At 44.3% G+C, this 27,492-nt stretch overlaps 1 protein-coding gene and 2 long non-coding RNA genes across 3 annotated transcripts in view; 1 reads left to right on the forward strand and 2 right to left on the reverse strand.

Annotated features, from left to right (window-relative positions):
• Nucleotides 1–2,117, reverse strand: part of LOC118376015 (sodium-dependent noradrenaline transporter-like) — a 111,629-nt gene extending 109,512 nt beyond the window's left edge. The window contains exon 1 of the mRNA XM_052484976.1: nucleotides 1,820–2,117. Coding sequence (XP_052340936.1) covers nucleotides 1,820–2,117 — 298 coding nt within the window. The remainder of the gene's footprint in view (nucleotides 1–1,819) is intronic.
• LOC127913224 (uncharacterized) lies at nucleotides 1,606–25,753 on the forward strand. Its single transcript, XR_008085328.1, has 3 exons — nucleotides 1,606–1,841; nucleotides 2,062–2,322; nucleotides 21,888–25,753. It is a non-coding gene; the product is annotated as an uncharacterized LOC127913224 (long non-coding RNA).
• On the reverse strand, nucleotides 6,997–10,196 carry LOC127913223 (uncharacterized). Its single transcript, XR_008085327.1, has 3 exons — nucleotides 9,805–10,196; nucleotides 9,134–9,682; nucleotides 6,997–7,076 (listed from the first exon to the last, which is right to left on the reverse strand). It is a non-coding gene; the product is annotated as an uncharacterized LOC127913223 (long non-coding RNA).
• Nucleotides 25,754–27,492: the final 1,739 nt, after the last annotated feature.

Below are 27,492 nucleotides of genomic sequence, written 5' to 3' on the forward strand. Positions count from 1 at the left end.
ACATGGACTCTCCAGGCACAGACAGTGAATTGTCCATGCTTGTAGCTTTTTATGTTCCAGTGAATTCTAGGAAGAATAAAATTCCCTTCATCTAGTATAATTAAAAATATATTGTATGCAACATTTTAACAAAGAGCTGAGCATTGGGCTGCATTACAGCCTTTCAGAGAGCACCAAATGAACATGACCCACAGCTGAAGAGTTGGCACCACAGGACACAACACTGCAACACTCAGTTCACCAGATAAAGATACACATGTCTATTTTCACCACGTGAAGTGTAATGCTGCCAAAGGGGACAGGAAATCTAGTAAACACTAGTAAACACTGTTATTACAACAAGCTACTGAAGGTCTGTGGTGGCAAACCCAAAATGTCACTTTGTAATTAACAACGATATTTGGTTTGTTAACATTCACTCGGCTCGATTATAGATATATTCAGGTGCAGTTTTTATGTTTTATCTTGTTTTGGACACTTGTTTTGGATATTATTGGCAGTCAATCATCTCTGTAGTTAGCCTTTGCTTTGTTGTTCATTCTTCAGATTTGTGAAGTGTGACGCTGACTGGCACTTCTAACAGATGTTATCTAAAACTATTCTTATCAAACAAATGCAGCACACATATTACAAGTGATTTGCTTACTTGGTCCACCACCACTACTGAGCCACTGAAATATGCCTAAGGCATTATTATTCGCTCTCAACCTGGTCTCAGAATTCTAGCTAGGTGGCTAGATGGCTAACGTCAGCTATCTGGCAAACGTTATCTAGGCTAGGGGTTAGGGTTAAGGTTAGGAGTTAGGTTAAAGGTTAAAGGTTAAAGGTTAGCTAAAAGGAATAAGGTTTGGGAAAGGTTAGCTAACATGCTAAGTATTTGCAAAGTAGCAAATAGTTGAAAAGTTGCAAATGAGCTAAAGTTGTCTGTCATGAGATTTGAACTCGCAACCTTTTGATTGCTAGAAGTTAGCATTACACACCCACCCACCCCAACCATCTGTAACCATACCAAAAGTAACATGTCATACTAATTTGAGTGTCAGGGATACATTTTTACTATGTTAAGTCTAGATTATGAGACCAGGCTGTCACTCTTAATGGTCTAGACCACATAATGAGGCCTGCAGGCTGGATCTGGCCCATTCAAAATTCCAAATCCAATAGTTAAAGGACAATTGCTTAGCAGATTTTGACTGCGAGAAAATATAATACATTTTAAGTGTGGCCCCCCGGTGAAGACCGAATGCAGCCCGCAGGAAAAATGGGTTAGACACCGAACACATTTAAATTAAGTTATTAATTATTAACATATTTGCATAGCAATCTGTTCAACTGTGAGTATTTAAATATTTCCTAACATGTGCCATCAGCAATAAAGCACTTATGAGCCAGCAACTTGTGTGAATGGGTTATGAGTCAACCCTTTACAGTAAGATACAGTAGCGCCCAGATACAGTGAATGTATTTGCAGTTGAGTCAACCACACTGACCTGAATGAATTTATGCAGTGAGGTATTTCCGTTTCCCTCTTACCAGCAAAGCCTCTTGGCTCAAGAAAGCCTGCGCAAAGCTATTTGGGGATTTCAAAAACTCACTGACTAGTGACTGGTACGTATGGTGGCATACAAACTAACAGATTGGCACATTTTATCATAAACTCATGAAGAATGTTATTTCACAACCGTAAAACAAACGTGATATTAGTTCCAAAGCAGTCTCGCGTTGCCATACCCAGCCTGGACCTCGAAGAGGATAATTCCAAAGGAACCTGGGAAAGTCTTAACAGAAGTTTTTACAGAAGTTATAACAGTTCACTCACCACCTCCATTCTTGTAGCAGAGGTAAGGGAATCTCCAGACATTGGCCAAGTCCACTGCGAAGCCTATGACGGATAGGAGAAAGTCTATTTTCTTTCCCCATGTTTCCCTCTCCTCCAGCTCCTCAGCGGTGCAGGGGGTGCCGTGCGTGCTGGTGGTGGGCATGATGGTCGAACTGGTATACTGGACCCCATTTTGGTCCTTCACCAATATCAGTTCCACCTCCTTCTTCTCCACATTGCAGGGTTTCAGCGGGGCCACTGATGACAGCTTGTGGTCTGGCAGGACCTGGATGTTCATATTTTCTCCGGTGTCGGTGTGCAGCTAGCCGACGGCCTTGTGCTCTCACCTCACGGAGGAAGTATCCGTGGCGGAGGTGATGCTCGCGCTGCGATGGACCGTGATGACGATGGGAGTCCGGCTAGCGTGGAAAGGCAAACTCTGCATAAGTGACTATTTTCTCAACGAACTACAGTGGACTCCACCGCCTTCATCGGCTAGAGAGGTAAAAACAAATACACTCAGAAGTTTGCAGAGGTGGAATAGTTGTGAAAAGTTGTATAGCTACACTAGCGCACAGAGAGGAATAGTTGTGAAAAGTTGTATAGCTACACTAGCGCACAGAGAGGAATAGCCAAAATATGGGAAAAAGGGATTTCCTTGTTTCCGAAACCTCAGTCATATTTTACAAATACATTGTCTTATATTATATTAAATCATATAAACCACTAGTCATGCTATTGGATTTTTTTTTTCAAAATGTTCAAATAAACGTAAATAACAGGTGAACGTCGTAGAATAGGTTGAGGCTATTGCTCCTGAGTATTTCTCATAATCCCCGTGCGCATTTGTTGAATGCAGCTAAGCAACATTGGTTAATTAATCAAAGTGATACAAACTGGCAGCAATACACCATAAAATATAAGTTAAACGTGCAATAGTATAGTCAGTGATGTATAGTATCGTTATTAAAGCACATTAAACCCCGTATAAATAGAAGAGGAGCCACGGTTGGTCCGTACTTGTGAAGCTACGGACACCTCTCCATGACCCGTTGCTGCTGTCGTCCTGCTGCGTCTGAGAATAGACTGCCCATTCTGATGGAACTTTAAGACTCGCCTTCTCATGAGAGACAGACGACATACATTCAGAGCTTTTAAATCAGCTTGCTCGGTCTCTCTCCACGTGATTTTTTATAATTGTTTTTTTTTCTGCTCCTCCCTTTCTTACTTTATGTTGGATCTTTCATGTCACCCCGTCGCCACTGTTGTGAAGTGCGCGCCAACATGCGCCCGTGGTCTCACCTCGACAAACCCGCAGCACCAGACCTAAAGAAATATACACTACATGACCAAAAGTATGTGGACAACAAACATCTCACTCCAAAATCATGGGCATTAATATGGAGTTGTTCCCCCCCTTTGCTGCTATGACAGCCTCCACTCTTCTGGGAATGCTTTCCACTAAATGTTGGGACATTGCTGCAGAGACTTGATTCCATTCAGCCACAAGAGCATTAGTAAGGCCAGGCACTGATATTGGCCGATTAGGCCTAGCTCGCAGTCTGCGTTCCAATTCATCCCAAAGGTGTTCGATGAGATTGAGTTTAGGTCTTCTGTGCAGGCCAGTCAAGTTCTTCCACACCAATCTCGACAAACCATTTCTGTATGAACCCCACTTTGTGCACAGGGGCATTGTCATGCTGAAACAGAAAAGGTCCTTCCCCAAACTGTTTCCACAAAGTTGGAAGCACAGAACCATCTAGAAATTCATTGTATGCTGTAGTGTTAAGACTTCCCTTTAATGCAACTAAGGGGCCTACTACAAACCATGAAAAACATCCCCAGAATATTATTCCTTCCTCACCAAACTTTACAGTTGGCACTACGCATTGGGGTAGGTAGCGTTCTCCTGGCATCTGCCAAAACCAGATTCAACCGTCGGACTGCCAGATGGTGATGAGTGATTCATCACTCCAGAGAATGCGTTTCCACTGCTCCAGAATTCAATGGCAGTGAGTTTTACACCACTCCAGGTGACGCTTGGCATTGCGCATGGTGATCTTAGGCTTGTGTGTGGCTGCTCGGCCATGGAAACCCATTTCATGAAGCTCCTGACGAACAGTTCTTGTGCTAACGTTGCTTCCAGAGGCAGTTTGGAACTCGGTAGTCAGTGCCCCAACCTAGGACAAACGCTGTTTATGTGCTACGCGCTTCAACACTCCGCAGTCCTGTTCTGTGAGCTTGTGTGGCCTACCACTTCACGGATGAGCCGTTGTTGCTCCTAGACATTTCGACTTCACAATAACAGCACTTACAGTTGACTAGGGCAGCCCTAGCAGGGCAGACATTTGACGAACTGACTTGTTGGAAAGGTGGCATCCTATGACGGTGCCATGTTGAAAGTCACTGAGCTCTTCATTAAGGCCATTCTACTGCCAATGTTGGTCTATGGAAATTGCAAGACTGTGTGCTTGATTTTATACACCTGTCAGCAATGGGTGTGGCTAAAATAGCCGAATCCACTAATTTGAAGTGGTGTCAAACATACTTTTGTATATACAGTGCATTTGGAAAGTATTCAGACCCATTGACTTATCCACCTTTTATTATATTATAGCCTTATTCTAAAATTGATTGAATCGTTTTCTTTCCTCGTCAAACTACACGCAATACCTCATAATGAAATATTACATTTGCATACGTATTCAGACCCTTTACCCTTTTTGTTGAAACACCTTTGGCAGCAATTACAGCCTTGAGTCTGCTTGGGTATGACGCTACAAGCTTGACACACCTGTATTTGGGGAGCTTCTCCCATTCTTCTCTGCAGATCCTCTCATGCTCTGTCAGGTTGGATGGGGAGCGTCGCTGCACAGCTATTTTCAGGTCTCTCCCGAGATTTTTGATCTGGTTCAAGTCCGGGCTCTGGGTGGTCCACTCAAGGACATTCAGAGGCTTGTCCCGAGGCCACTCCTGCGGTGTCCAGGCTGTGTGCTTAGGGTCATTGTCCTGTTGGAAGGTGAACCATCGCCCCAGTCTGAGGTCCTGAGCGCTGTGGAGAAGGTTTTCATCAAGGATCTCTCAGTACTTTGTTCCGTTCATCTTTCCCTTGATCCTGACTAGTCTCTCAGTCTCTGCCGCTGAAAAACATCAACACATCATGATGCTGCCACCCCCACGCTTCACCATTGGGATGGTGCCAGGTTTCCTCCAAACGTAACGCTTGACATTCAGGCCAAAGTGTTCAATATTGGTTTCATCAGACCAGAGAATCTTGTTTCTCATGGTCTGAGAGTCATTTAGGTGTCTTTTGGCAAACTCCAAGCGGGCTGTCATGTGCCTTTTACTGAGGAGTGGCTTCCATCTGGCCGCTCTACCATAAAGGCCTGATTGGTGGAATGCTGGAGAGATGGTTGTTCTTCTGGACGGTTCTCCCATCTCCACAGAGAAACTCTGGCGCTCTGTCAGAGTGACCATTGGGTTCTTGGTCATATCCCTGACCAAGGCCCTTCTCCTCTGATTGCTCAGTTTGGCTGGGCGTCCAGCTCTAGGAAGAGACTTGGTGGTTCCAAACTTCCTACACTGATGGAGGCCACTGTGTTCTTGGGGACCTTCAATTGTTTGCAGAATTGTTTTGGTACCCTTCCCTAGATCTGTGTCTCGACACAATCCTGTCTCGGAGCTCTACGGACAATACCTTTGACCTCATGGCTTGGTTTTTGCTCTAACATGCACTGTCAACTGTGGGACCTTATATAGACAAGTGTGTACCTTTCCAAATCATGTCCAAACAATTTAATTTACCACAGGTGGATTCCAATCAAGTTGTAGAAACATCTCAAGGATGATCAATGGAAACAGAATGCACCTGAGCTCAATTTCGAATATCATAGCAAAGGGTCTGAATACTTATGTAATTAAAGTATTTCAGTAATTATTTTTATTGTATTATATTTATTTATACATTTTCAAAAAATCTGTTTTCGCTGTTTCATTATGGTGTATTGTGTGTAAATTGATGAAGGGAAAACATAATTGTATACATTTTAGAATAAGGCTGTAACGTAACAAAATGTGGAAAAAGGGAGGGGTGTGAATACTTTCCGAATACACATGTGTACATACACATTGAATTGAATCCGTGGTAAATGCAGCATAGGATACAGAGAATGCAATAGGCCTTCTTCTCACGCAAGTAGATTTGGATTACTTATTATAGGCAATTTTCAATAGGATTTTTAGAAGTGTTGGCAGACTTAATGTTATGCATTTTGTAGCATATTGAAGCCATTTCATTTTTTGAAAGTATGAACAGTTAAAAATGACAGTTCTATTTTTGTTCTATTTATATATTTTCTAAAATGTTTTTTTTCTTTTACCGAAAGCAAGAAAATAAAAACTTATTTCAGAAATGTTTTAATTTGGACTTTATTTATCTGTTTCTTCTCTCAACTAAATATATTGAATTACAGTTTTCTAAGAAGCGGTAAAAGCACTGTGTTCCATACGTAATTAAATAACATACCAGCTTTTGCCATGGGCAATGATTTCTATTAGATATGGTTGATCAGTTCATCCCATTAAAGTCAATGAATGTCCCCTTAAAGCTCTCCAGTGCTTTCCAGGCTTCTCTTATAAAACCTTAAAAGGGCTGTTTGGGGGCGTTTTGTTTGTAAAGATGAAATAATTGAAGTGATAGAGAAGGAAAGAGCGAGGTGAGGCCTATATGGATGGGTTATATGTTATTAGTGGTGTTTTCCTCTGTGGCATCTTGGATCTATTTCCTCCCATTTAACAGAGTTGTGAAGGTAGGCTACATTTGAATAGGTGAACCCAGGTCAAACAGATGGCAAACAATACCTACAACATCTGTCTAAAGTTTAGGTTTTGATTCATTTAAAGGCCTATTCATGTTAAAGAATAAATGGCAATAGAAAAACATGCACTAACCAAGGACTGAATCTTAACATACATAATGTGAATTTCCATACACATCTTCCATTGATATCAATGTATTGAGATAGCCTGGAATACAAACTTGTGAAACATATCCGTTTGGTTTCCAGGCTAGTATTATGCAACAGTTGAAGTGACGTCTCAGGATAGATTTTCGGCCTTTGGTGACATATTACATCCTTACACTTCGATGGATAGGCTGTCCAGCGTTGTGACTGGAGATGGATAGGCTGTCCAGCGTTGTGACTGGAGATGGATAGGCTGTCCAGCGTTGTGCCTGGCTGTCGTCCTAGACGATGACCTGTGACTGGAGATGGATAGGCTGTCCAGCGTTGTGACTGGAGATGGATAGGCTGTCGTCCTAGACGATGACCTGTGACTGGAGATGGATAGGCTGTCCAGCGTTGTGCCTGGCTGTCGTCCTAGACGATGACCTGTGACTGGAGATGGATAGGCTGTCCAGCGTTGTGCCTGGCTGTCATCCTAGACGATGACCTGTGACTGGAGATGGATAGGCTGTCCAGCGTTGTGCCTGGCTGTCGTCCTAGACGATGACCTGTGAATGGAGATGGATAGGCTGTCCAGCGTTGTGCCTGGCTGTCGTCCTAAACGATGACCTGTGACTGGAGATGGATAGGCTGTCCAGCGTTGTGCCTGGCTGTCGTCCTAGACGATGACCTGTGACTGGAGATGGATAGGCTGTCCAGCGTTGTGCCTGGCTGTCGTCCTAGACCATGACCTGTGACTGGAGATGGATAGGCTGTCCAGCGTTGTGCCTGGCTGTCGTCCTAAGACGATGACCTGTGACTGGAGATGGATAGGCTGTCCAGCGTTGTGCCTGGCTGTCGTCCTAAGACGATGACCTGTGACTGGAGATGGATAGGCTGTCCAGCGTTGTGCCTGGCTGTCATCCTAGACGATGACCTGTGACTGGAGATGGATAGGCTGTCCAGCGTTGTGCCTGGCTGTCGTCCTAGACGATGACCTGTGACTGGAGATGGATAGGCTGTCCAGCGTTGTGCCTGGCTGTCGTCCTAGACGATGACCTGTGACTGGAGATGGATAGGCTGTCCAGCGTTGTGCCTGGCTGTCGTCCTAGACGATGACCTGTGACTGGAGATGGATAGGCTGTCCAGCGTTGTGCCTGGCTGTCGTCCTAAACGATGACCTGTGACTGGAGATGGATAGGCTGTCCAGCGTTGTGCCTGGCTGTCGTCCTAGACGATGACCTGTGACTGGAGATGGATAGGCTGTCCAGCGTTGTGCCTGGCTGTCGTCCTAGACGATGACCTGTGACTGGAGATGGATAGGCTGTCCAGCGTTGTGACTGGAGATGGATAGGCTGTCCAGCGTTGTGCCTGGCTGTCGTCCTAGACGATGACCTGTGACTGGAGATGGATAGGCTGTCCAGCGTTGTGCCTGGCTGTCGTCCTAGACGATGACCTGTGACTGGAGATGGATAGGCTGTCCAGCGTTGTGCCTGGCTGTCGTCCTAGACGATGACCTGTGACTGGAGATGGATAGGCTGTCCAGCGTTGTGCCTGGCTGTCGTCCTAGACGATGACCTGTGACTGGAGATGGATAGGCTGTCCAGCGTTGTGCCTGGCTGTCGTCCTAGACGATGACCTGTGACTGGAGATGGATAGGCTGTCCAGCGTTGTGCCTGGCTGTCGTCCTAGGCGATGACCTGTGACTGGAGATGGATAGGCTGTCCAGCGTTGTGCCTGGCTGTCGTCCTAGACGATGACCTGTGACTGGAGATGGATAGGCTGTCCAGCGTTGTGCCTGGCTGTCGTCCTAGACGATGACCTGTGACTGGAGATGGATAGGCTGTCCAGCGTTGTGCCTGGCTGTCGTCCTAGACGATGACCTGTGACTGGAGATGGATAGGCTGTCCAGCGTTGTGCCTGGCTGTCGTCCTAGACGATGACCTGTGACTGGAGATGGATAGGCTGTCCAGCGTTGTGCCTGGCTGTCGTCCTAGACGATGACCTGTGACTGGAGATGGATAGGCTGTCCAGCGTTGTGCCTGGCTGTCGTCCTAGACGATGACCTGTGACTGGAGATGGATAGGCTGTCCAGCGTTGTGCCTGGCTGTCGTCCTAGGCGATGACCTGTGACTGGAGATGGATAGGCTGTCCAGCGTTGTGCCTGGCTGTCGTCCTAGACGATGACCTGTGACTGGAGATGGATAGGCTGTCCAGCGTTGTGCCTGGCTGTCGTCCTAGACGATGACCTGTGACTGGAGATGGATAGGCTGTCCAGCGTTGTGCCTGGCTGTCGTCCTAGACGATGACCTGTGACTGGAGATGGATAGGCTGTCCAGCGTTGTGCCTGGCTGTCGTCCTAGGCGATGACCTGTGACTGGAGATGGATAGGCTGTCCAGCGTTGTGCCTGGCTGTCGTCCTAGACGATGACCTGTGACTGGAGATGGATAGGCTGTCCAGCGTTGTGCCTGGCTGTCGTCCTAGACGATGACCTGTGACTGGAGATGGATAGGCTGTCCAGCGTTGTGCCTGGCTGTCGTCCTAGACGATGACCTGTGACTGGAGATGGATAGGCTGTCCAGCGTTGTGCCTGGCTGTCGTCCTAGACGATGACCTGTGACTGGAGATGGATAGGCTGTCCAGCGTTGTGCCTGGCTGTCGTCCTAGACGATGACCTGTGACTGGAGATGGATAGGCTGTCCAGCGTTGTGCCTGGCTGTCGTCCTAGACGATGACCTGTGACTGGAGATGGATAGGCTGTCCAGCGTTGTGCCTGGCTGTCGTCCTAGACGATGACCTGTGACTGGAGATGGATAGGCTGTCCAGCGTTGTGCCTGGCTGTCGTCCTAGACGATGACCTGTGACTGGAGATGGATAGGCTGTCCAGCGTTGTGCCTGGCTGTCGTCCTAGACGATGACCTGTGACTGGAGATGGATAGGCTGTCCAGCGTTGTGCCTGGCTGTCGTCCGAGACGATGACCTGTGACTGGAGATGGATAGGCTGTCCAGCGTTGTGCCTGGCTGTCGTCCTAGACAATGACCTGTGACTGGAGATGGATTGCCATGATGGCCTAGATCAGATCTACGGTGCTCTGGTTGTCTCGACAGGGGCATATTTGTCCTCCAAAACCGCAGCAGTTCTGATAACCTCTGACACCAACCCACATGACATGGAGCACCATCCTTCTGTCATAAGGAAGCGTCCCTTCCTTTTAGATGCAGATCCTAGTGACCTAGGTCTACCAACACCCAGGCCGGCATTTACTGCTGCCTTACCCTTATTTCTGAATCCCATTCTAACTGCTCACGGCAAAGCAATCACTTCCCTCCCTTCTGGCCTCTATCAACCATTCCTTCCAGGCCCCTGCAGCCAGTCTGTCTTCCTCCATGCCTGTCTGCCTGCCTCCATGCCTGTTTTTCTGCATTTATGTCTGTCTGCCTGCCTGCCTGCCAGCCTGCCTGCCTGCCTACCTACCTACCTACCTACCTACCTACCTACCTACCTACCTACCTACCTACCTACCTACCTACCTACCTACCTACCTATGTGTGTCTGTCTGTATGTGTTCCTGCCTGCCTTTATGTCTCTGTGTACCAGCATCCGTCCATTCATCTGCCTACCCACCTGCCTCCTTCCCTTCCTCTCCCTCTCTTCCTTCCCTCTGTCTTCTCTCTGCCCCGGGGCCTCTTCTCTCTATGAGCCAGCTCGATCCTGATCTCAGATCAGATGAGGTTGATATGAAGTGAAATGTCTCTCACAACAGTCCAGAAAGGCTGCAGCCTCCTCTAGGACCACAGCCAGTCAGGGACCCCTATGCTCTCTGTCCACACTGCTCTCCATCTTCCAGGCCTGCCCTGCCATCAGAGTACCACCCCATCTCTTAACCCTGGAAAGAGCAAAGGCAGGTCCACCTCTGCCTGGCCATTCAGGCTCAGTCCAAGTGACTCACAAGAGAGTGGAGAAATGTTGTTTGAGCTAGGATGAGTAGGTCACTTTACTTTAGACTTTTTTCAGTATGTTTTTGAGATTAAATGAAATGAGCGGTTTCTTAAGTACCATGTTCTTATGTCTCATATTGTACTGAATGCATTTCCAAAGTGATATGGCATTCAAGTTGATTTCCATGCACTTGTAATATGAACTTAGGCTACAGCACTTTGTTTCTTTATAGATTTAGCCCACATTCAAAAATACTATGTGTTATACATATGTGTTATTTCATAGTTTTGATGTCTTCACTATTATTCTGCAATGTAGAAAATAGTAAAAAAAAAAGAATGAAAAGCCCTTGAATGAGCAGGTGTTCTAAAACTTTTGACCTGTAGTCTATGTGTGATTTATTTTATATAGACGTGTATCCACATGTTCTAAATTGTATGTCCTCACTTTGAAGAACTGACTGCATGCTGAGCATTTTGGTCATAAGTACCCCAGCAATGTTAAGTCTTACTGAGTCAGACCCCATCCACCCAGTGAGAAAAAAAAACTCCCTTCAACTGTCATTGGATGAATCGACAATTAATAATAGGACTTTTCATCCAGTTTCAGCTGCTTACATGAGACATACAAATTAATCACCAATCAGAGATGCACAAAAGCTCTTTATAGTGGCAATAGGATCAGCTGTGTAACAAATTTGAAGCAGGGTTTATTGGTTGGTGTGGAATGCTATTTGGCATCAGAGAAAGGATGGTTAGAGTGATTGAGGAAATGACCCATGCGTTGCAGTGTGTATATTCCAAAGTGGAAGTGACACATGAGTAGCAGACTTGTTGCTGTGCGTTTTGTTGCCAACCTTACTTTGCTACCTGACAACTTTAAGGTTTTCACTTTTTAATTACCGTTTATATTTTTAGTTTTTCTCCCACTCAACTTTTTTTCATTAAACTTTTTCACTCCGGACGCTTTATCTGGACATGGTTCGTCAGGACCTCCAACAGCCGAAGCTAAGTAGTTCCAACGAAGCTAAGTAATAACACTGACATGATGCCTTCTAATTGCAGTCGCTGTACTCATAATATACAGGAGAACGATCGCCTTATGGCGAGGATAGCTGTGCCGCAAGCCCAACTTCAGACGCAATCGTTAGGCAAGGGTCATTTCAATTTAAAGTTTTATGAAGTTTTCTTGTTTTTCAATCAACCAAAAAACACATTCCACATTCACAGATGTGACAGACTTTAAACAAATACAAATACAAAATAATAATCATGTATTTAAAAAATAATAATAATAATTACAAATCAAAAATAAAATAATAATAATATATAATTATTAAAAAATAAATATATATATATAAAACTTGCATCAACACTATCATGGTTCTTATTAGCTATTTCCAGCCTAAGCTGAGACGACGAGCAAATAATTCGTTTTTAGATTTTACAGCACCTTACACAGCATGTATCTGCTCATTTCCGTAATTTATTTTACCTTTATTTAACCAGGCAAGTCAGTTAAGAACAAATTCTTATTTTCAATGACGGCCTGGGAACAGTGTTCAGGGGCAGAACTCGCAACCTTCAGGTTACTAGTCCAACACTCTAACCACTAGGCTACCCTACCACCCCATTCACTCTGTCCAATTTGAAATATAGTTGAATAGTGGAGACCAGAGTCTATTAAACTTGGGCTGTCTCTTGCAGAGGTCATAAGTGAGCTTTTCAAGAGGGAGAAAGTCAACAATCTGGTCAATCCACATTTTAAATGTAGGAGAGGTATTAGAGGCCCACAATAGAAGAATACATTTCTTAGCAAAGTATGCAATAGTCATAAGCAAATTTTCTCTGTCAGGATCAAGAACAAAGTCCTGCTGGGCATTAAGAAGATAGATACACGGGGTCATATCAAACTGTACATCTAGTATTTTCTGTGCAGCAGTATGTATAGATTGCCAAAATCTGGCAATCTCTCTACAGTTCCAAAATACATGCATTTTGTTTCCACTTTCAGAGGTACGTCTTTTACAGTTAGGAGAGATGTCCGTTTTCATTCTATGGAGTCTCAAAGGAGTGTAATAAAATTTGTACAAACATTTGTAATTAGATTCTTTCATTTTTACATTAGTAGAGGTGCAGTATACCCTGTTGCAAACCTCCGCCCATAACTCATCACTGATAGTCAGACCAAGGTCCTTTTCCCAGATTATTTTCAGAGGAGTAAAGGAGGAGCCTCCTTTCTCAGAAAGGAGTCTATAGATGTAAGGTATTTAGCCTTTAATGGATTGTGCTGTGACAAGAAGGGTTTCGACTTTATTCAACTGAGTTCTAAACCTCCTCTTGGAAGTAAATGAGGAAATTACATATCTAATTTGAAGATATATATTTTTAAAAATGGGATCTTGAATTCACTGCAGAGCTCTTGAAATGATTTCAGTGCAGTGGTTTTCTGATGAAATAGGTCTGAAAAGGTCCTGATTCCTAGAGTATGCCAAAGATTAAAGTTAGCACCCTTCAGGACTTTTGGCAAGTCTGGGTTGCCTACTATGGGCGAGTGAGAGCATATTTGGGAGTTAATGCCCAGGTATTTCTTACAGTCCCTCCACACTAGTAGGGCGCTGTAAATCACAAAGGCTTTGGCTATGTTGCCCACTTCACTAAAGTTATTAATGAATATAATTTAACTAATGAACCACAGGATTGGGCTTCTATCTGAATCCACGTTGACTCTTGTCTGTTTGTGATCCATGTTAGCATGTTGCGGATTTGGGCAGACCAGTAGTACAATTGAAGGGAGGGAAGGGCAAGACCACCCTTAGATTCAGGTTTCGATAGAGTGGAGAACTTGATCCTAGGTTTTTTATTGCCCCATATAAGTTTGGTGATGCTTTGGTTAGTTGTTTTGAAAAAGGAAACTGGGGAAAAGCATGGGAGCATCTGAAATAAGTAGTTCAGTCTAGGGAGGATGTTCATACAGATGACATTAATTCTTCTTACTAAGCTAATTGGGAGGGAGATCCAGGTTTGGAGATCATTCTTGATTCGATCCAGGAGTGGAAGATCATTTTCCTTGAAAAGGCTATTCAAATCTGGTGTTATGAAGATCCCAAGGTATTGAAACCCCTGTGTCCTCCAATGGAAAGGACATAGTGTCTCCATAGATTGAGAGGGCAGACAGTGGATTTGTTCAAATTTATCTTATAACCTGAAAACTTGCCATACTGAGCAATTTTGTCTAAAATGGGAGGGATTTCTCAGGGTTGGATATGTAGAGCAAGACATCATCCGCGTAAAGCGAAATCTTGTGCTGCAGGCCGCCTGCAGAAACACCCGTAATACTTGGATTGCTCCTTATCAACTCTGCCAGCTGCTCCGCCCCCAACAAGTAGAGCAGGGGGGACAGCTAGCACTCTTGTCTTGTGCCCTGTCCCAAAGGGATTCTGTCAGAATTCAGTCCGTTAGTAGTCACCATGGCATTTGGATGAGAGTATAATCAAGTTTGGGCCCATATTGAACTTTTCTAAGACTGAGAACAGAAAGCTCCACTCCCTCCTATCGAATGCCTTCTCAGCATCCAGTGAAGCCAGCAGGACAGGGGTCTTCTGTGCGTTTACTTGATCAATAATATCAAAAAGTCGGCGAATGTTATCAGAAGAGTATCTGTCTCTAATAAATCCAGTTTGTTCTGCTTTTATTATTTTGGGAAGAAGAGTGTTTAGTCTTTTGGCGAGCAATTCGGTAATTATTTTGTAGTCGAAATCCAACAAGCTTATGGGCCGGAAGGACGAGCAGGATAGAGGGTCTTTGTCTTTTTTGAGCAACACTGTAATGCGAGCTGTGTGCATTGAATCTGGGAGAACTCCGTTTTTGCAAAAATCATACAGCATTGACATGAAAATAGGGCTAAGTTGGAGCCAAAAAGCTTGGTAGCACTCTCTGGGGAATCCATCTGGGCCTGGGGACTTGTTAGGTGGCATGGAGGTAATTGCCTCCAGGATCTCCTCAGGAGTGAAGGGGGAGTTGAGATCTTCTTGGTCGGTCTCTGATAGTTTAGGTAGCGAGATTCCCTAGCCTGTGTGCTTCTAGCCTGTGTGCTTTCATTGCTTTTCTTAGAGGAAGTGTATGCAATTAGATTACCTCTTAGTGTGGCTTTAGCAGTGTCCCACATTGTGGCCGGAGAAACAGGAGAATCTTTGTTGTCTTGTGTGGAGTTGTCGATCCATGTAGTTACCAATGTATGGAACGCTTCGTTTGATAACATGGAGGTGTTGAATTTCCAGCTCTTTGACCTCGGGATGTTTTTGCAGAGGTCAAAGCGGAGGTGGACAAAGGCGTGATCTGAAAGTGCTATGGGTCCAATTGTATACGTGGCTGAACTTATGAAACTCTGTAACGTTCTGGGTGTAGTGGGTGAGAAGTCAAGCAGAGAGTTCAGGGTAGTGCTAATTTAATGCACAAAACGGCGAACATAAGCCAACCCCACGAAAACACAGGGCGTACAACAAAACAAACGCCCCAAAACCGGGGACTTAAACTGTCCAGCAAAACCCACAAAATGGGAAACACGTAACCCACAGACGTGCACACAAGTTACACAAAACAATCCTGCACAAAGAGCAGGCGGGCCGGCTGGCTAATAAAGCCCAATTTATCAGCAAATTACACAACAGGTGTAACCAATAAACAGACAATGAGGGGGAGGAAAGAATCAGTGGCAGCTAGTAGGCCGGTGACTACGACCACCGAGCACCACCCGAACGGGAAGAGGAGCCACCTTCGGTAGGAGTCGTGACAAACTCTTTGGGATAAAATGTAATCTATACGGGAGTAGGTGTTATGGACATACAGGAGTAGGTGTTATAGAGTAGTATGTATAGTCCATATTAGTAGTATGTAGTATGTATAGTCTATTAGTCTCTCTCCAGATATCTATCAGTCCCATCTCTTTAGTAAGAGAGTTCAACATCTTTGCGGATCTAGGATTTGTGGTGGGGACTTGAGATGATTTGTCTAGGGTTGGGTTAAGGGTACAGTTAAAATCTCCGGCCACCACGGCAAAGGAAACACAATGCTTATTGAACAGGGTTATATTTTTTTGACATGAAAGCAGGAGTATCTGTGTTAGGGGCGTATATGTTTAAGATAGTAATTGGTTGTCCATACAGTGACCCAGTTATCAAAATAAATCTCCCCTCCGGATCAGATATGTTTTTGTCAATTATGAATGGAACATTCTTATGGATAAGTATGTCTGTACCTCTACTGTTTGATTTGAAAGATGAGAAATTACACCTGTCCCACCCAAGCTCTACGGAGTTTGGCATGTTCGGCATCACAGAGGTGTGTCTCTTGTAATAGCGCGATGTCTGCTTTTTCCTTTTTTAGAACACATAGTATCTTTTTCCGTTTTATTGCATGACCTAGACCATGGCAGTTCCATGTCAATAGATTTAAGGTGCTAGTCATCGTCATCGAACAGTAATCAAACTTTAGTGCAAGTCATCTCTGGGTAAAGGTGGATAATAGTTACAGCTGCGTTCACATAAAAGGAAAATAAATGCTATACATAAAATAATAATCTCTGAACACCCCAGCCGAGTTCCCAAACAACTCGACATATCCTGTTGGATCTATTACCCCCACACGCAGTCTCAATTCTGTGTTCCGAAAAAAGAAGGAAAAAAACGGGAACAGTTAGCAACGCACAACGTCTCCCCCTCCCCACCAAAGAAATGCCTCATCCTCTCCGCCCCGTATTGAGTAAGTGACAACGTAGCCCCCGCCCGGACCACATTAAAGGAGGGAGAAAATAAAATCAATAGCCCAGCCTACATATACCTCCCCCAAGGGACATAGGGAACCCCAAGTAATAATAGCAACGAAAGAAAAAAAAGGAAAATAAAAGTAAACGTTAGGCCGAGGTTAGGCTATAGAGCCTATCCCTCTCAGCTAAAGGAAAATAAATATAAATTAGACGGCTGTAATGACATTTAGCGGGGCGGGTGGGTCTTTGGATATCTACTATATGTTGTTTTATCTCCTTTAGTAATAACAGTAATCGTATTTAGTCATTGGTCTATTTCTCATTGACCAGGATTGTCTTTCAAAAAAACGTTTTGCCTCTTCGGGAGTTTTGAAGTGTTGCAGGGCTCCTTGGTGAAGAATCCTGAGCTCGTTTGGGTATTTGAATACCCTAAAGATGCCTCGGTCAATGGAGTATTTCTTTACCTCGTGAAACTCTCGGCGCTTTCGGCGTATTCCGGCTGACAGGTCCTGGTGTAAAGTGAGTTTGGTGTTTCCCACTGTAATGGTGTTGATTTTCGCAGCCTGTAAGACTCGTTCCTTGTCGTGAATCTCAGGAAATGTATGGTGATTGGGCGCGGTGGTTGTCTGGCTGCTGGTGGTGGCCTCAGTGCTCGGTGAGCTCTCTCGAGTTCTATGGGCCTGTCGGTGGACAGGTGGAGCCACTCGGGAAGTTTGTCTTGCAGGTAGCGGATCAGTGGCATGTTTCCCTCTTCTTTTTCGCCCAGATTGAATAGAACACAATTATTCCTTCTCCCCCTGTTTTCCAGGTCCTCTGTTTTCTCTTCCAGATGCTCTACTTTCTTTTTAGCATATGGTATTGTTTCCATGGCTTCTGTCAATAAGTTTCCATGGATAGGATTCACCCCTCTGCCTCGTCCAGGCGCCCCGCGTATATGGTTATCTTGTTGTTGATGTTAGGCAAAGCATTTTCCAGGATTGTCACCCTGCCCCCTATCGCACTGAGCTGAGAGTTAATGGCATCTAATTTAATGTTGAGTTCTGTACGTTGGGATCTCAACTCAGAAAGGATGTCTTCGACAGAGTGTGGGGTTGGCATTCGTTGGGCCTCGGGGGGGAACGGGTCCTCTTTCTCCTGGCTAATGGCGCTAGCTTTTTCTGAAGTTAGCTGCTTCTTGGAGGCTTTTTTCGTCGCTAATATCATAGTCCGGGTAAAAATGTTACCTGTAATGTCGCCTTTTGTAGCCGCCTTTACTTTTTGACTAAAGCTAAAGGAGTTTGAACTTGAAGTGGAGGTAAGATTTGGAATTGGAAACTACTTTTGCGGAGCTCTTAGTTAGAACTCTTAGGGTCACGTGATCCCCGGCAAGGGTAATTCAGTGTAGGAAAGTATGAAACAGCGTCTTTGCCACCAGTAAGTACATATAGTAATGTTAGTACAAATCCCCTCGCACGGTCCCCGCAGCCGGACAACTTTCTCATGAATTCTGAAGGGAAATTCCGTAGGAATGCTCAACCGGTGTCGATCATTCGCCGACAGAAACTTTCAACCAGTTTTCCCCATTAAGCAGTGAGTCTGAGGCCGAGCCTTCTCTGGTCTCTACTTCTCCCGTTACGGCGTCTGGGACGCCGAAGCTTTCCACCATTAGCTCTGACAAATTGAATACCCTAGTCATTGGCGACTCCATTACCCGCAGTATTAGACTTAAAATGAATCATCCAGCAATCATACACTGTTTACCAGGGGGCAGGGCTACCGACGTTAAGGCTAATCTGAAGATGGTGCTGGCTAAAGCTAAAACTGGCGAGTGTAGAGAGTATAGAGATATTGTTATCCACATCGGCACCAACGAAGTTAGATACAAACAGTAAGAAGTCACCAAGCTCAACATAGCTTCAGCCTGTAAATCAGCTAGAAAGATGTGTCGGCATCGAGTAATTGTCTCTGGCCCCCTCCCAGTTAGGGGGAGTGGTGAGCTCTACAGCAGTCTCACAACTCAATCGCTGGTTGAAAACTGTTTTCTGCCCCTCCCAAAAGATAGAATTTGTAGATAATTGGCCCTCTTTCTGGGACACACCCACAAACAGGACCAAGCCTGGCCTGTTGAGGAGTGACGGACTCCATCCTAGCTGGAGGGGTGCTCTCATCTTATCTACCAACATAGTCAGGGCTCTAACTCCTCTAGCTCCACAATGAAATATGGTGCAGGCCAGGCAGCAAGCTGTTAGCCAGCCTGCCAGCATAGTGGAGTCTGCCACTAGCACAGTCAGTGTTAAATTTACTGTGTTAAGGCCTCACCTCCTGGTTACACTAGTGACCATATCCCCCGTGCATCCCGGAAAGGTGGAAGTGTTGCTAACATTTACGATAGCAAATTTCAATTTACCAAAAAAAAAACAGACGTTTTCGTCTTTTGAGTTTCTAGCCATGAAATCTATGCAGCCTCCTCAATCACTTTTTATAGCTACTGTTTACAGGTCTCCTGGGCCATATACAGCGTTCCTCACTGAGTTCCCTGAATTCCTATCGGACCTTGTAGTCATAGCAGATAATATTCACATTTTTGGTGAGTCTAATATTCACATGGAAAAGTACACAGACCCACTCCAAAAGGATTTCGGAGCCATCATCATGGGTTTTGTCCAACATGTCTCTGGACCTACTGACTGCCACAGTCATACTCTGGACCTAGTTTTGTCCCATGGAATAAATGTTGTGGATCTTAATGTTTTTTCTCATAATCCTGGACTATCGGACCATCAGTTTATTACATTTGCTATCGCAACAATTAATCTGCTCAGACCCCAACCAAGGAGCATCAAAAGTCGTGTTATATATTCTCAGACTCTCTCTGCCTACCCAAGGACGTCAGAGGACAAAAATCTGTTAACCACCTAACTGAGGAACTCAATTTAACCTTGCCCTAGATGCAGTTGCACCCCTAAAAACTAAAATAAATGTGTCATAAGAAACTAGCTCCCTGGTATACAGAAAATACCCGAGCTCTGAAGCAAGCTTCCAGAAAATTGGAACGGAAATGGCGCCACACCAAACGGGAAGTCTTCCGACTAGCTTGGAAAGACAGTACCGTGTAGTATCGAAGAGCCCTCACTGCTGCTCGATCATCCTATTTTTCCAACTTAATAGAGGAAAATAAGAACAATCCCCCCCAAGAAATTTGATACTGTCGCAAAGCTAACTAAAAAACAGCATTCCCCAAGAGAGGATGGCTTTCACTTCAGCAGTAATAAATTCATGAACTTCTTTAAGGAAAAGATCATGATCATTAGAAATCTGCATATTCCTTCAAAGCTCAGTTGTCCTGAGTCTGCACAACTCTGCCAGAACCTAGGATCAAGAGAGACACTCAAGTGTTTTAGTACTATATCTCTTGACACAATGATGAAAATAATCATGGCCTCTAAACCTTCAAGCTGCATACTGGACCCTATTCCAACTAAACTGCTGAAACAGCTGCTTCCTGTGCTTGGCCCTCCTATGTTGAACATAATAAACGGCTCTCTATCCACTGGATGTGTACCAAACTCACTAACAGTGGCAGTAATAAAGCCTCTCTTGAAAAAGCCAAACCTTGACCCAGAAAATATTTTAAAAACTATTGAATCTTCCATTCCTCTCAAAAATGTTTGAAAAAGCTGCAGCAACTCACTGCCTTCCTGAAGACAAACAATGTATACGAAATGCTTCAGTCTGGTTTTAGACCCCATCATAACACTGAGACTGCACTTGTGAAGGTGGTAAATTACCTTTTGATGGCGTCAGACCGAGGCTCTGCATCTGTCCTCGTGCTTCCTCGACCTTCGTGCTGCTTTTGATACCATCGATCACCACATTCTTTTGGAGAGATTGGAAACCCAAATTGGTTTATACGGACAAGTTCTGGCCTGGTTTATATCTTATCTGCCGGAAAGATATGTTTGTCTCTGTGAATCTTTTGTCCTCTGACAAATCAACTGTAAATTTCGATGTTCCGTTTTAGGACCACTATTGTCTTCACTATATATTTTGCCTCTTGGGGATGTCATTCGAAAACATAATGTTAACTTTCACTGCTATGCGAATGACACACAGCTGTACATTTCAATGAAACATAGTGAAGCCCCAAAATTGCCCTTGCTAGAAGCCTGTGTTTCAGACACAAGGAAGTGGATGGCTGCAAACTTTCTACTTTTAAACTCGGACAAAACAGAGATGCTTGTTCTAGGTCCCAAGAAACAAAGAGATCTTCTGTTGAATCTGACAATTAATCTTGATGGTTGTACAGTCGTCTCAAATAAAACTGTGAAGGACCTCGGCATTACTCAAGACTGTTTCAAAGACTGCATTTTCCCATCTACGTAACATTGCAAAAATCAGAAACTTTCTGTCCAAAAATTATGCAGAAAAATTGATCCTGGCTTTTGTTTTTGAAAGCAATGCTCTACTTTCCGGCTACCCGGATAAAGCACTAAATAAACTTCAGTTAGTGCTAAATACGGCTGCTAGAATCCTGACTTGAACCAAAAAGCTAGCGTCCCTACACTGGCTTCCTGTTAAGGCAAGGGCTGATTTCAAGGTTTTACAGCTAACCTACAAAGCATTACATGGGCTTGCTCCTACCTATCTTTCCGATTTGGTCCTGCCGTACATACCTACACGTACACAAGACGCAGGCCTCCTGATTGTCCCTAGAATCTCTAAGCAAACATCTGGAGGCAGGGCTTTCTCCTATAGAGCTCCATTTTTATGGAATGGTCTGCCTACCCATGTGAGAGACTCAGACTCGGTCTCAACCTTTAAGTCTTTACTGAAGACTCATCTCTTCAGTAGGTCATATGATTGAGTGTAGTCTGGCCCAGGAGTGTGAGAGTGTGAAGGTGATCGGAAAGGCTCTGGAGCAACGAACCGCCCTTGCTGTCTCTGCCTGGCCGGTTCCCCTCTCTCCACTAGGATTCTCTTTCTCTAACCCTATTACAGGGGTTGAGTCACTGGTATACTGGTGCTCTACCATGCCGTCCCTAGGAGGGTGCGTCACTTGAGTGGGTTGAGTCACTGTCGTGATCTTCCTGTCTGGGTTGGCACACCCCCTTGGGGTTTGCCGTGGCGGAGATCTTTGTGGGCTATACTCTGTCTACTCTCAGGATGGTAAGTTGGTGGTTGAAGATATCCCTCTAGTGGTATGGGGGCTGTGCTTTGGCAAAGTGGGTGGGGTAATATCCTGCCTGTTTGGCCCTGTCTGGGAGTATCATCGGATGAGGTCACAGTGTCTCCTGACCCCTCCTGTCTCAGCCTCCAGTATTTATGCTGCTGTAGTTTGACTAGGGTCATTCTGTTATATCTGGAGTACTTCTCCTGTCCTATCCGGTGTCCTGTGTGAATTTAAGTATGCTCTCTCTAATTCTCTCTTTCTCTCTCTCTGAGGATCTGAGCCCTAGGACCATGCCTCAGGACTACCTGGCCTGATGACTCCTTGCTGTCCCCAGTCCACCTGGCCGTGCTGCTGCTCCAGTTTCAACTGTTCTGCCTGCGGCTATGGAACCCTGACCTGTTCACCGGACGTGCTACCTGTCCCAGACCTGCTGTTTTCAACTCTCTAGAGACAGCAGGAGCGGTAGAGATGCTCTTAATGATCGGCTATGAAAAGCCAACTGACATTTACTCCTGAGGTGCTGACTTGTTGCACCCTCGACAACTACTGTGATTATTATTTGACCATGCTGGTCATTTTTGAGCATTTGAACATCTTGGCCATGTTCTGTTATAATCTCCACCCGGCACAGCCAGAAGAGGACTGGCCACCCCTCATAGCCTGGTTCCTCTCTAGGTTTCTTCCTAGATTTTGGCCTTTCTAGGGAGTTTTTCCTAGCCCCCGTGCTTCTACACCTGCATTGCTTGCTGTTTGGGGTTTTAGGCTGGGTTTCTGTACAGCACTTTGAGATATCAGCTGATGTAAGAAGGGCTATATAAATACATTTGATTTGGTTTGATTGATAAATCAGTGTAAAGCCTAATTTACCACTTCCCAAAAGGTCAAAAGAAAAAATCTATACATTAATAATTCCCTATTAATCAAGCAAAATATCCTATAAATCAACTTAAATTTCCTATCAATCAAACAATAATAATTATTGACAAGGGGACATGGGTTTGTGTTTACAGTGTGGGCGCCTTCCTCTGTCCAGACGTTGCTGACGCATGCCAGATCTTAGAATGCCGGATAGCTATTTTACGTATCAGCTAACCACATCATATGTTGTAGCAATCTGGTGCCCGACGTGTAATCAGTAATCAGCCAGAGTGCCTGCTTGGAGAGCCGTGAGGCTTCTGGTTGGTTTGGTGAGCAGGAGGCCTTTTGTTGGTTTTATAGTCTTTAGTTTGGGCATGCCTGTAGTTTCCCTTTTGTACATATTTATGTTTCCTCACCATTTGAACAAATAATAATCTGCTTTGACTGGCCAATCAAGAGGTCAAGATAGACAGAGCTGGCCCTGGACCAAGTTTAGGTTGCCATCTCCCTGGGCACATGTATCTTCAACACCGAGGCGCATACACTGATTTCTCACATAAATACACACATTCATTCAGGTTACAGACCATGTAACTAGGCCTAGGACCCCTACACAAAGCGAGTGCAACAATATGGTTTCGTAGCAAACCAATAACTGGCCTACCTAACAAACCTTCCTCTCCCAGCTGTCTCCCACCTTCTCTGGCCACTTTCACCCCATTAAGGATCCTCTTTTACAACCAAAGAGCAAGCTGACCCACACTTGTACTAGAGCTCAGGAAAAGTTTATCCCGCTTCAAACAGATGTCTGGAAACAAATCACACACACTCTATCCCAGGGTTGTGAAATTATACAATGAGTTGGAAAACAAACGTGCACAACCAAATATCGGTTGGTTGGCCATTGATGTTCAAAACCCTTTCCAAAAATATTTTTCTTTGCCCAGAACTTTGTTATTATTCTGGAAAAACGTCAAACAGGATTTTGTTTTTCTTTTTTGAGAAAATAATAGAATAGAGAAAATCAACAAGATGTCATCTGCCAGTTTAAGCTAACTGGAGGAACTAGTAAAGTGCCAAACAATGTGTTGTTGTGGCACTCCCTGAAACCCCCAGAGGGCTGAATGGTAAACTGGAGGAACTGTGTCAGAGTCAGCCATGCTACAGCCAAGGGTGACTGGGTGTCAGCTGGAAGAGCAAGAAGACCCTACAGATACAGTCAACTCCAAAATTATTTGGCCAAAAAAATACTGTCAAAAACTGTTGAGGGCCTCCCGAGTGGCGCGGTGGTCTAAGGCACTGCGTCGCAGTGCGAGCTGTGCCGCTAGAGATTCTGGGTGCGAGTCCAGGCTCTGTCGCAGCCGGCCACGACCGGGAGACCCATGGGGCGGCACACAATTGCCCAGCGTCGTCCAGGTTAGGGGAGGGTTTGGCCGGCAGGGATGTCTTTGTCCCATCGCGCACTAGCGACCCCTGTGGCGGGCTGGGCGCAGTGCATGCTGAAACAGTCGCCAGGTGTACGGTGTTTCCTCCGACACATTGGTGCGGCTGGCTTCTGGGTTAAGTGGGCATTGTGTCAAGAAGCAGTGCGGCTTGGTTGGGTTGTGTTTCAAGGATGCACGACTCTCGACCTTCGCCTCTCCCGAGTCCGTACGTGAGTTACAGCGATGAGATAAGACTGTAACTACCAATTGGATACCGTGAAATTGTGGATAAAAAGGGGTAAAAAAAAAAAAACGTAACTGTTGAGCATAAAGGACCCAGCAGTGCTGCAGTTCTTCACACAAACCAGGGACCCTGGCTCCTACTACCATACCCTGTTCAAAGGTACACAATGGTTTTATCTTGTCCATTCACCCTCTGAATGGCACACATACACAATCCATGTCTCAATTGTCTCAAGGCTTACATTTTTTAAAACTTCTTTAACCTGTCTCTTTCCCTTCATCTACACTGATTGAAGTGGATTTAACAAGTTACATCAATAAGGGATCATAGCTTTCACCCTGGATTCACCTGGTCTGTCATGGAAACATCAGCTGTTCTTAATGTGTTAATGTTTTGTACACTCAGTGTATATTTCATGTTCCCCAAAATATTTTAGAGAAGTTTTTTATTATTTTGTTAAACAAAATATATTTCCTGAGCAGTTGTATTAGTAAAAAAGTATATAATTTTAAAATGTTTGTTGAGCATACAATATAGCTCAGTATTTGTATCATTTATTTTATACAGTCTTTTTTGCTCATCTTTATCAAGAGTGTCAATCATTTTTGAGATGACTCTATGTCATACCTCTATGTGCAATGCCTGACTGGGGGGTGATGGACTCTGTAGGGGGGCATAGATGTACAGCACCTCCTAGACTCCATCTTAAATATCAACACATGAATCAACACGTGTATACACTCAGATAGACACTAGGTCACTGTCCTTCACAATCATGGGAGGGTCCTACTACTTACAGTGTATAGCACCCATCTAGATTGATTGAGAGACACTCGTCACATATGTTCTTAGAGGGAACCTCCAGGCATGAAAAGGGTGAAACACACATAAGTTCATCTTTCAGTGTTTGTTGTCTGTATTATTAAGCCGCCAGCGTAAAGGAGAACACGCGCCCATCTGACTCCTCCTACCTTCCTGGTGAGATAAATAAAAGCCATTCAATTGCAGCGTGGCAATTAGCCTGTTGTTGCTGTCAGGGATGACCTTTTCTTTATGGCTCTGGCAAGCACTGAGGCCTCTCATCTGTCTGACCGCTCGGTCCAGCCACAGCCCCAATGACCAGCCACATCTCTGCAGGAGAGGAGACCAAACCCGATTACAAACACTGATCACCTGCAATCTAACCAGACAGGTTTACCCTCAGGTAGGGTTGGAATGGATACGGTAATATTGAGAGAGATGCAGAACAGACTGAGAGAGAGAGAGAGAGAGAGAGAGAGAGTAGGAGAAAAACAACACCAGACAAGACAACAACAATGTGATGTAATTGATTTTAATTGTGATTAAAATTAAATGGGCTCTGTAGATTTGAAAAGGTTAAATTCAATTGAAGGTGGCAATCACAGTCTGTCTAACAGCAGGCTTTTAATGAAGCACCCTGGTCCCCGTCATTTATCTGGAGGTGTGTGTGTGTGTGTGTGTGTGTGTGTGTGTGTGTGTGTGTGTGTGTGTGTGTGTGTGTGTGTGTGTGTGTGTGTGTGTGTGTGTGTGTGTGTGTGTGTGTGTGTGTGTGTGTGTGTGTGTGTGAGAGAGAGAGATAGAGATAGAGAAATTGCATCTGGGTAGTAGACACTCTTCATGTATCGTTCTAGGGCAACAGACATCATATTGACAGTTATCAACACTTTCTCTTATGTATTGTATGTTGTAGTATAGGTTCCATTTAATTGAAGAAAACAATGAGAACCAATATGATGCAGTGACATTTAGACCTCTCCTAGATTCCCAATCCTTCATCTTTTGAATAATTATTTATCAATGTTATCAATAACTCTTTACTGAATGAAACATATTAATACCTGATAACACCATAATCTCTATCTATTGTTCATTGTGGGGGGCAGGGTAGCCTAGTGGTTACAGCGTTGGACTAGTAACCAGAAGGTTGCAAGTTCAAACCCCTGAGCTGACAAGGTACAAATCTGTTGTTCTGCCCCTGAACAGGCAGTTAACCCACTGTTCTCAGGTCGTCATTGAAAATAAGAATATGTTCTTAACTGACTTGCCTGGTTAAATAAAGGTAAAAAAAAAAATTTAAATTGTCAGCTCCTGACTGCACTGCTCTGTAATGTCAACAAGGAGCATTAAGTTCATCTTAAAAGTCCCAGATTTACTAGTTCAATTAAATATTACTATCTAACTGCTATACATGTTGAGTTGAGTCAAAGATACTCTGTGGTTGAGTGAGTAAACCCTTTCTTTTCAAACAGATGTGTGGTTTTAACATGATAAAGTAAATGCCTCCATCTAGTGGTTCATGTAGAACTGCGCACCTCTTTATTGTTCTGGCAGTAGACTATGGGAATATCTCAATTGCATACTCCTTGTGTCCTCTCTCCTCGTCTCCTTCTCAAAACCCATTGGCTGAGAGTGCCAGAGGTCCCTCCCCTATGACCTTCTCCTCCAATGGGTTTTGAGAAGGAGGCAAGGAGAGAGGACTTGAAGAGTATGCAATTGAAATCTTCCCTATACCTGCCGGGACCATTGACCAATTAGGAGATGGGGGTGGAGAATGGCAAGAACAACAATGAACAAAATTTTGGTCAATGGGTTAGTAACGCTCACATAACATTAAAGTGATGCTCCAGAACTTTTGTATAATTTCAGACAGTAGCTTTGAAAGTCCTATTGTTGACCCCTAGGTTTACTGTTAATGATGTAGAAGTCCTAATGTTGACCCCTAGGTTTACTGTTAATGATGTAGAAGTCCTATTGTTGACCTCTAGGTTTACTGTTAATGATGTAGAAGTGCTATTGTTGACCTCTAGGTTTACTGTTAATGATGTAGAAGTGCTATTGTTGACCTCTAGGTTTACTGTTAATGATGTAGAAGTGCTATTGTTGACCTCTAGATTTACTGTTAATGATGTAGAAGTCCTAATGTTGACCCCTAGGTTTACTATTAATGATGTAGAAGTGCTATTGTTGACCTCTAGGTTTACTGTTAATGATGTAGAAGTGCTATTGTTGACCTCTAGATTTACTGTTAATGATGTAGAAGTCCTATTGTTGACCCCTAGGTTTACTGTTAATGATGTAGAAGTCCCATTGTTGACCCCTAGGTTTACTGTTTCAAGATGTAGAGGTCCTATTGTTGACCTCTAGGTTTACTATTAATGATGTAGAAGTCCCATTGTTGACCCCTAGGTTTACTATTAATGATGTAGAAGTCCCATTGTTGACCTCTAGGTTTACTGTTAATGATGTAGAAGTGCTATTGTTGACCTCTAGATTTACTGTTAATGATGTAGAAGTCCTATTGTTGACCCCTAGGTTTACTGTTAATGATGT

Source organism: Oncorhynchus keta, chromosome 2 (assembly GCF_023373465.1).
Source record: "Oncorhynchus keta strain PuntledgeMale-10-30-2019 chromosome 2, Oket_V2, whole genome shotgun sequence".
NCBI lineage: Eukaryota > Metazoa > Chordata > Actinopteri > Salmoniformes > Salmonidae > Oncorhynchus > Oncorhynchus keta.